Source organism: Lagopus muta, chromosome 29 (genome assembly GCF_023343835.1).
Source record: "Lagopus muta isolate bLagMut1 chromosome 29, bLagMut1 primary, whole genome shotgun sequence".
Lineage (NCBI taxonomy): Eukaryota > Metazoa > Chordata > Aves > Galliformes > Phasianidae > Lagopus > Lagopus muta.
Genome location: NC_064461.1, coordinates 88422 through 98363, shown reverse-complemented (window position 1 = coordinate 98363; position 9942 = coordinate 88422). Strand labels below are relative to the sequence as shown.

Here is a 9942-nt window from a genome sequence, read left to right as displayed (position 1 = left end):
AAGGTCTCGTATTGTCTAGATGAAATATCGGCTGTTGCAAAAAGCCCCTTGGGTATAAATCAGGCTGTGCACTCACCATTGACTCCCATTGTGAACTGCAGACTCATGACTGAGCATCACATTGGCTGAGGGGGAAAAAAAAGGAAAAAAAACCACCTTGAATTTTCTCAGCAGAATCCAGAAAAGGGCTGAACTTTCCTAGAAGGGGTAGGAAAACAGGAATTTCAAATGGTGAGCTGTATTTCCCATTGTGCCGTGCTCATCCTCAGGTTCTTCTCCAGCATCCAACAGTGCAGAGGCTGCCAAAATTCATGCCTCCGTGGGCTGAGAGCTGTGCACTGTGTAATGTGCCAGGTATTTAATTAACGAAGGCTTAGCACTGAGCCTTTGAAAGAAACTAGAAGCTTATTATTAGCACTTGTTTTATTATTACTGTTAATTAAAGCGATGAGGGCATCGTTCCCATTGAGGATCGCAGGTGAAGGGGTCAGAGACGTGCAGCACAGAACTGGGGGATGTTGCATGGTGCCACAATCTGCACCTGCCCCATGGCCACCCAGGTGCTGAACCCATCCTGGGAGGATGAAACCAAAGCAGACGGAGGCTCTGAGCCCGACTGAAGGCATTTGAGGGAAGGGGAGATAAAATCTCCTATCTTCATGCTTTTAAAGCAGTCCAAGTTCTCACGTACGTGCCGTGCCCGCTGTGTTGTGACAGTGGATGGAGGAGGAGGTGGGGAGTGGAGACAGCAAATCTCACCTGAGCTGGGGTTCTATTATCTCAGCTCACAGTGCTGAGAAGGGAAGCTGAGAAGGAAAGTGGATTGTGCCAATCCGGCGAGAAACCATGCTCACTTTCCTCCTGTCATCACAACGCCATCACAACTCAGTGCCAAGAGCATTCCCTGGGAATGGCTCAGCCCAGTCAGCAGCAGAGGAGGGGACAAGAAACGGGCCAGGAAATGAACCTAAAGAAACCACCAGAAATGGAAGAGGCCTGGAGTGCTCCCAGAGCACATCTCTTTCTGTCACTTTTGTCTCTGCTACCCTTTGAGATAAGCAGGTGTAAACCCATACTGAGAGCCTTCCTACAGTGAACTGTGACTTCTTTCAGAGCCTTCCTACAGTAAACTGGGACTTCTTTCAGTCCTGCTTTGTCCTTGTCTATGTGATAGCACCTTTTGAATGACGTTATTTGGTGTGATTTATCAGGGGGAAAATAAGGAGTATTCCACAGACGGTCTCTCCCACCTGCACTGTTTACAGTAAACAAGGTGCTTGATTTAGACAGAGCCAGATCTGTACGAAGGGAGTAAACAGAGCTGGAGTCTATAAATAAGTCATTATAAACCATCAGTCCAATCACATATCTTTGCCTACAACACGGGTATGGGGGGACAGGTGGGGTCAAACTGCAGGGAATAGGCTGGGAGAGGAGATTTTATGGAGACGTCAGTGTGAGGCACTGCTGGAGAATTGGGGCTTTGCCATCTCCTGCCCACAGCCCTTCGTCTGCTGCTTTTCCTTCCCAACATCTGACTCACCTGCTTTATTTTTACCTCTCTTTAATGTGACAACAGATTTACTCCTGCGAATGACCGCGTATTCCTAAAGGCATCCGCCAACTGAGAGGTAAATAAAACTTTGGAGAGAAGTATTTATAGATCCGTGGTGTACATTGTGATACCACTGCACAGGCACAAATAGGGCGGTCCAAGGGATGGCGGTGATTCAGCGGAGCATCACCCAGAATCAGTTCTGCCTGACGCCTAATCCCGCAATGCCATCCTGGTGCTGACACATTGTTGCCTCTTATGAGACAAGAAATTGTAATTGCTGGGTTATACGGGCATGACCTGCATAGAGAAATGGGAAGGAATCCTGGGGTTCACCCGTGATTCAGGGGAAAACCCACTGGGAACGTGCACCTCCAGCAGAGCAGGATGGATTGTGTGGTTTTTCTTAAGCTACAGTCCCATCCCTGTGTATTTCCAGAGGAGCTGCAGAAATCTTGTGGCTGAGTGCTGGAAGTGGGACAGCAACACCAGAAAGGCTCTGTCCCAGCTAAAAGTTCATGGGTCACCTTCAATACCATGAAGCTGGAGATCTTCAGCCTTGCTATGGAGGTGGGAACGTGACCCACCTTATTACCACCTCAACTAGTAAATGTTTCCCCAAATTAAAATAAAGGTGTTTCATTTAAAGTGCTGGGAGATAATAGGAATGAATTAAAGAAGGACAAAGGGAACCTGGAATGAAAAGTAATTGCACCTATGGGAAGATGAGCGGGATCTAAGACCAACGGGTGAACCTCAAACCATTGCGCTCTGGGGTTTGGTATCACTGCCGTTAGCACAGTGCTGCACATTTAGGCAACGCCAACACATATAGCAAGAGGAAAAAAAAAAAGAAATATCACAGTTAGGACATTCCATAAAGACAGCTTGAAATTAGAAATAGTAATTAGAAATAAGGAACTTCTTAGGGCTAATTCCAAATGTCTCATTAAAGTTTCCGGTTCCATTGAGCAACTCAGTGAGAATATTCCTGCTCTAAGCGTAATCCCCATGAGCTGCCACTCATAATCAGTTTTCTTTCACATGGACATGCGATCACGTTTGGCTCTTGTCCCATGTGACATCCCAGCACAGCTTGAAGAAATGATGCTTCTGCATTACGAATGTCGCTTCCGCTGGATGCTCGCAGCCCATGACCTGATCTATTAGGATCTCCAGCACTGGCGTCACTTTGCACGAAATACCTTCCAATCTCTTTCATAGGGAGGCGAAGGAATTAAGGCACTATTAATAACCCATGGGACAATTAGAATGCTAAAAGCACAGTGCATCAAAGGGAAAATGTCGGAAGCTGAATACAGCGGATAGAAATGGGCTGGGATGTGTAATTATGCTGCACTTGCCAAGAGATGTCTCATGTCCCAGATAACCCTGTGGAAGAGTATAAAAGCTCTTTCACCCTGGTTTCCTTCATCTGCTCCTCTGCTCCCATACATCTCCATTCCTGTTGCTGAAAGGGTGAGTCTATTTTTTTGTTTCTCCTCTGTTTCTCTATGAAACCATCTGCTTCCATACAAGCTTTGGTAGAATTGGAGCACAGTACCAACTCCTTCACTCTGGACCATGGTCATGGTAGAGACCAAGTTGTTGTAACCCACATAAGCTGTTTTATTAACGAAAATGACAAGGGGAATATAGATCAGCAGGTGCAGGCACAAAAAAAAAAGAAAAAAAGATAGAGAAGGACTGAGAAAGAACTTCATGAAAAATACTTGCGAAGTTTTTGAAGACAAAAGCACTGGAGGGTCAAGAGCTGCATAAGGGCTGTGCACATTCGGTGTAATCTTTTCACTAATATCTGTTAAATGTCATGTAAATAATGCAGAAGGGATGGAAATCACCTCCCAGTATCTAAGCAATATTGAAATCTTATTCATGAGGATCAAGAAATTAAGAAAACAGGGAATTCCAGAGCAAATTAGGGAAAGCAGGGGCTGCTGTACCAGCATGACGTCTTTCTTTTTCTTCCTACAGCTTTGCCAACACTCCATAAAGATGTGCTCCCGCGGGTCCTCCTGCCACAGCCACGAGACCTCCTGCCACGGCTCCCGCTCCTCCTGCCACGACTCGGAGCCCTCCTGCCATTACACCATCCAGAGGGTCCCTGTGCCCAAGTACACCTACGTGACGCCGTGCTGCCCCCCGGTGCAGACTTTCTGCCCCCCAGTGCAGCGCTATTGCCCCCCGGTGCAGCGCTACTGCCCACCCACCCCCTATTGCCCCCAGTACACCAAGAACATCTGCAAGCTGCCATCATCATTCCCCAAGTATTAGCTGCGCCGGCTGCCTGCTGCTCTTGATGCCCAACGCACGAACCGCCAGATTCCCGTTTGGAAACCTCAAATCCCATTTGGAGTGAATCCTTGAATCCTTCTGCTGTGATTAGAATTGCCTTCAAAATGTAAATTTTATCTGTTTCAATGTATTTAGCAAGAAACATCCCGTCTTTGTTCTTCTCCTGAAGGCTGGGAATGGCTTCTCCTGCTAGCACCTGACTTAATGATGTGCCATCCTCCAACCATGTAGACGAGCCAATAAAATTTCATTGCCCCAAACGGAAAAGGTTTGATTTGTTGACTCTTTGACAGCTTTACCTAAGAATTATCTTTACTTTTCAGCGTGTTTTCAGCACGGTTTCTTGCTCTTCTCTGCCCATACATCACCAAATGCCCACATGCCAACGTTTCAAAATGAGTGAGAGCCATTCATCCCAACCACATTCCTGCAGCAGCTGCATGGTTTACATGCAGCACTCAGAGAGCTCTCCTACACCCTGCCTGGCACTGTCTGTCCCTGTTCCCTAACTCAGCAGTGCAGCATGCTTCGTTTCTTAATCTGACTCAGAATTACGAAGGGTTTGAGGTGTCTAATAAATGCAAATAGGCACCTAGAGGACTTCTCTAACCCTCCTTCTTTCACTGGACTGCAAATTACTATTTTCAGCAAATGCTGCACACAGAATTAAACGCCAAACCTCTCTTTGCTTTCACAAGCTAAGTTAATCCTTATCTCCCAGACGCCAGCCCATCTAGCTGAGATGTCTGTTTCAGAACAGGATGGCTCACTTCCTTCTGCCGGTTCCTCCGCATCGGTGTCACAAAGAGCTCGACAATTAATTTCTTCTTTTGCAGCTGATTTCTGGTAGCCGTGCTGGGGTGAAGTGATAGCACCCAATAGGACTGACAGCAGAGTCCTCCCTAAATACACCTCTTCATCAACCTTGCTGAACCATTTCCATATTGCTTACAACTCCTGGGTTGTTCAGAGGGCTGCAGGTCAGCTTCTCCTTATCCAAGGCTAGCTTAATTTTTTTGCTTGAGAAATCAAGAAGTAAAATAAATCTAAGCAAAATATGAAGGCATACTGCCCTGGGGTGAAGTTAGCATGATTTAGCATCTCACAAAAGATGGCTATTCTGCCAGATTTTTTCCTTAATTTATCATGAAGGCAAACCTCAAATGATATCTCTGTCAGGATAACTGATGCCTCATGAGCTCAGTTAGCAACTTTTCATACCCTCCTGTTCTACCTGCAGGAGCACTGATCCAAGGATTGTTCCCTGAGGGTCCTGCAGCTCCCACCTGGATAATAATTGCAGTATAGGAATGAATACACATTTTATTGCCTTGAAGTCAAGTTGCAGAGCTCTGTAAGAGAAAAGGTGCAACACTGCAGTGAGTAAAAACTACTGAACTGTTCAAGTAAATTAGGAGCCCAATGTGATTTGGGGTCTGAAAATAGGATGCGAGTTGGCTAGTAGCTGGCTTAATGGCTGGGATCTGATATCCTCGCCTGCTAGGGGGATGTAAGTAGAACAGCATGATGGCACAAGGGAATGACAGCAAATCGCTGGTGAACTCATGAATGGAATGAAAAAACCGGAACTGGGAACATCCTTCTAACGTCATCTCCAGTGTTTAGGCATCAGGCGCGCTTGGGCCAGTCAGCAGGACTTCCCTCTAAGGATGGTCCGTGTGAGTTGCAGCTGTTAATTAATGTCCCTCGTGTCACGACAGATGTATCAGCAAAAATGTGTGCCACACCGACCAAGGGGCAGCGGGCAGGGTAGGAGTCAACGCTTTGAACTGCTTGTTGATGCAACGCTGGTTGCCCAATGACAAATCACTCTTTAACTCCTGGGTTAGGTTCGTTCATAATGTATAAATATTTAACTGCCTACAAAATCCTCTTATGAAGCAGGTTAGGAAATCCACTGCCTATTAACTTGTTAAGGGAAAAATAATAATTGGTTTTCCTGACCGTGTCAAATCGGAAATGCTAAAAAAAAAAAAACAGACACAAGATAAGTATGATCATGGTTGATTGTCAGCATTGCCAAGGGATGCATAATCTCTTGGACAAGCCCAGTGGGAGCATATAAAAGTTCATATCCACTGCTGTTCCTTCATTCAGCTTCACTTCTCAGCACTCTTCCCTCGTCCTGCAAAGGGTAAGTTGGGTTATACTGAATTATCTAACACTTGGAATCAGAAATCACACTGGATTTTGGCTGACTGGTTCTGTGTTCAGACATTGCCTTTCTTGTTTGTAGTCTGTGATTGGGTACCTTTGGGATCTAGCATGGAATTAATTCCCAAACTCCTTGGAAATGGAGGGAGAAACACAACAACTAAATCACTGCTGAGTGCCAGTTGTAAATTTCAATCTTCACATCAGCAGTATCTTGCTAGGAAAATTTCCACCAGAGTGGGACCACTGTCAAGTATCCCCAGAAGGACACAGCATTATCCATTTTGGAGTTAGGATCTCCCACGTGTTACAAAGAAGAAGAGAATGAACTTCCCCAGAATAACCCAGAAAAAAACATGAGGAAGAATGCAGCAATTTAGAGGGGAGCTGCTGTCCCAGCATGACATCTCTCTCTTCTTCCTCCTACAGCTTCGCCAACACTCCATAAAGATGTGCTCCCGCGGGTCCTCCTGCCACAGCCACGAGACCTCCTGCCATGGCTCCCGCTCCTCCTGCCACGACTCGGAGCCCTCCTGCCATTACACCATCCAGAGGGTCCCCGTGCCCAAGTACACCTACGTGACGCCGTGCTGCCCCCCGGTGCAGACCTTCTGCCCCCCAGTGCAGCGCTATTGCCCCCCGGTGCAGCCCTGTTGTCCCCCGGTGAAGACCTACTGCCCACCCATCCCGTACTGCCCCCAGTACACCAAGAACATCTGCAAGCTGCCACCATCATGCCCCAAATACTAGCTGCATGATCCAGCCATGCTCCACCACCACTGGCTGCCTCCTCCTTGGACACCATGGCCATCGGTTGACGCATCGCTATGGACATCCCAGGGTCTCTGCTCTCTGCCTCATCACTGCTGTGTATAATGTGCTCTCCCAGTCATCTTAGAAGGATTCGTTCTTTCCAATGACTCGGGAAATGTTCTCTCCGTGTGTTCAGTCCATAATTATAATTGGGAATCTTTTCATGCCTTGCATTTCTGTTTCAGACTCATCCAGCTGTGGGAAACAATAAAGCTTACAATTAATTTGACTCGTATTCTCCTTTCATTTCCTTATTCACTTTTCAGGCTCTTGGATTACTCCCTTGCCATCACTGTCAGTGTCCAACAACAATTTCTGGGTACATCTGGGGAGAAAAGAGTCACATTAGTAGAGAAAATAAGTCCTCATCTACCAAAGCTCCATGTAGATCTTGAGGGCAGAGCACCACAAAGCTTCCCTTCCTACCACCAACCCACCAGTTATTCTGCAGAGGTTCTTCATCCAACTGTCTTGGAAACAACAAAAATAAAAGACTGCAAATTGAATGTTAGTTTCTGGGGACATGCACAGTTTGTTCTATGAAAAGGTAATAAATAATTCACAGTTGCTATTCTTCTTAGTCAATACATGCAAATAATGTCCTCCAAGATCAGCTGTTCAACTTGCCCATATCAGTGCTTTCAAATATCTCAGTATCTCTGTACAGCTGAGAAAACAGAAGTCATGAATTTCTCTTCCCCACACCAGCGCTGTTTGTTGCCAACACATCCTTTGGTCAGTTTTGTCTAAGATTCAGGTACATCAGCATAGCACCAATCCCAGCACTGTGATTTCTCTCCTACTGAGAAATCATCACCCAAATCCTGCTGAATGTATCCAGGCGTGTGTCAACATCCACATCACTCAAAAATCAGCATTTCCTCACTCTAGGTTGGGCTTTCCTGGTGTACTCCTCTGGAACAGCTGCACATAATGGATGTGAAACCTTCAGAACGATATTTTCAATCGCAGGCCCTGGTAATGAAAGATTCAGAAACATTTGTAAGCAGTGGAACCTGAAGAAGCCCCACTGGGAAATCTGTGGAAGAGGTGGAAAGAGTTGAGGGGATGTTGATGTGATGCTGCTGGAGGACAGCAAGAACAAGGATAGGAGCAGGATGGGTGCAGACAGTGGGAAAGCACCAATTTCATCACCTGGGCAGGCTCTGTTTTCTTCAGTGATGGAATTGCTATGATAGATTGGTAGCTGACACTGCAGGTCTTGGAGGTCTTTTCTAGCCTAAATGCTTCCATGATTCCATGACTTGCTTTTGATGTCATTTCCTCTTGATGTTAAACAACAGGTAAATTAAAATCCTGAGCTGTCACTTGAACACAGCAGTTAGCCTGCTACAGGAGTCAGCATTTCTGAGCCGTAATGACATTTCTGCCCCTGATGCAATCCCAGGTGCCCAATGGCACGCTAATTAACATCTATCAGATTACTGTCAGTCTGCAGGAAACAGGAAAAATACCACTTCCCAGATCTTCATGGGGAATTCGTTAGGAGTAAAATATGGGAGAGAATATCACGCGTCAAAGAGGAAGGGCTAAGACTAGGGCAGCACCGACACGTGCCATGTTGAGAGCGTGAATAATCCCACTGCCATTGCACAGCGGTGCCTCATGCCCAAGATCACCTTTCAGAGCTACATAAAAGCCTGCTCAGCCCAGACCTACTCACTTGCCATCCCTTCCTGACTCTTCTCCTGTTGCTGCAGAGGTAAGGATGCTTCTCCTCTTCATTTTGGCTCCGTGTTGCTATTAGAAGGCTCTGGGGTGGGAAATGGGCTTTGGGAGAGGATGGTGGGGCTCTCTGTGTTGAACTGAAGGTCTGGGCTTTGTGCAGGAATGCACAAAGCAAGTTGAGAAGGAGAGGGTGAGGCAGACCCTCCTTATGAGGAGTGGCTGAGGGAGCTGGGATTGTTCAGTCTAGAGAAGAGGAGGCTCAGGGGAGACCTCATTGCACTGTACAACCTCCTGAAGGGAGGTTGTGGTGAAGAGGGATTTGGCCTCTTCTCCCAGGCAACGAGCAGCACACGGGGCAATGGCCACAAGTTGTACCTGAGGAGGTTTAGGTTGGACATAAGGAAGAACTTTTTCTCTCAGAGAGTGGTCAGGACTGCAATGGCTACACAGGGGGGTGGAGGAGGCGCCGTCCCTGGCAGTGCTCAAGAGGCGTCTGGATGAGGAGCTGTGTGATGTGGTTTGGTGCTGGTGGTGGCAATGGTGATGAGGAGACGGTTGGACTGGATGATCTTCTAGGTCGTTTCCAACCTTGTGATTCTATGATTCTATGATTCTATGACCCAAATGGGATAGAGTTGGAAGAAACAAAGAATTCAATAAGGAGATCAATAATAATTTTAATAAGAAAGAAAGGAGTGGGTGAGGGTGGGTGAGAAGCATGCCTGGGTGTCTTCTCATAGCCTTTATCTCCTGATCCCAGCAGCTTTGCCAACACTCCATAAAGATGTGCTCCCGCGGGTCCTCCTGCCACAGCCACGAGACCTCCTGCCACGGCTCCCGCTCCTCCTGCCACGACTCGGAGCCCTCCTGCCATTACACCATCCAGAGGGTCCCCGTGCCCAAGTACACCTACGTGACGCCGTGCTGCCCCCCGGTGCAGCCCTGCTGCCCTCCAGTGCAGCGCTATTGCCCCCCACTGCAGCCCTGCTGCCCTCCAGTGAAGCGCTATTGCCCCCCACTGCAGCCCTGCTGCCCCCCAGTGAAGCGCTATTGCCCCCCGGTGCAGCCCTGCTGCCCCCCGGTGAAGACCTACTGCCCACCCATCCCTTACTGCCCTCAGTACACCAAGAACATCTGCAAACTGCCTCCACCATGCCCCAAGTTCTAACAGCAGGATCCGGCCATGCACCTGGCTCTGCGACCCACGGACACCTTCCTGCTCAACGCACTGACCTCATCCCCAGCGTTCACTGCTTATCAGCCACACTGCTTCTCCATAAGGAAATGCTTTCAAAGCAGGTGGAGGGCCATGCAATATCGGGGTGCAGCACCTCTGGTTCATCATCTGTTTGAGCTCTTTCCACCAGTGCAACGCACGGTGTTTGCTGCCAGTA

At 47.6% G+C, this 9942-nt stretch overlaps 2 protein-coding genes across 2 annotated transcripts; both read left to right on the top strand.

The window, feature by feature from the left end:
* Positions 1 to 6399: 6399 nt before the first annotated feature.
* Positions 6400 to 6881, top strand: LOC125685911 (sperm mitochondrial-associated cysteine-rich protein-like). Its single transcript, XM_048929379.1, has one exon. The coding sequence runs from the start codon at positions 6413 to 6415 to the stop codon at positions 6794 to 6796; it is 384 nt and encodes a 127-aa protein (XP_048785336.1). The 5' UTR covers positions 6400 to 6412; the 3' UTR covers positions 6797 to 6881.
* Positions 6882 to 9332: 2451 nt separating this feature from the next.
* Positions 9333 to 9716, top strand: LOC125685623 (putative small proline-rich protein 5). Its single transcript, XM_048928886.1, has one exon. The coding sequence runs from the start codon at positions 9333 to 9335 to the stop codon at positions 9714 to 9716; it is 384 nt and encodes a 127-aa protein (XP_048784843.1).
* The last annotated feature ends 226 nt before the right edge of the window (positions 9717 to 9942 follow it).

Excerpts from the sequence above, each read along its gene's own strand:
- LOC125685911 (XM_048929379.1), top strand. The coding sequence starts at position 6,413 with ATGCAGCAATTTAGAGGGGAGCTGCTGTCCCAGCATGACATCTCTCTC.
- LOC125685623 (XM_048928886.1), top strand. The coding sequence starts at position 9,333 with ATGTGCTCCCGCGGGTCCTCCTGCCACAGCCACGAGACCTCCTGCCAC.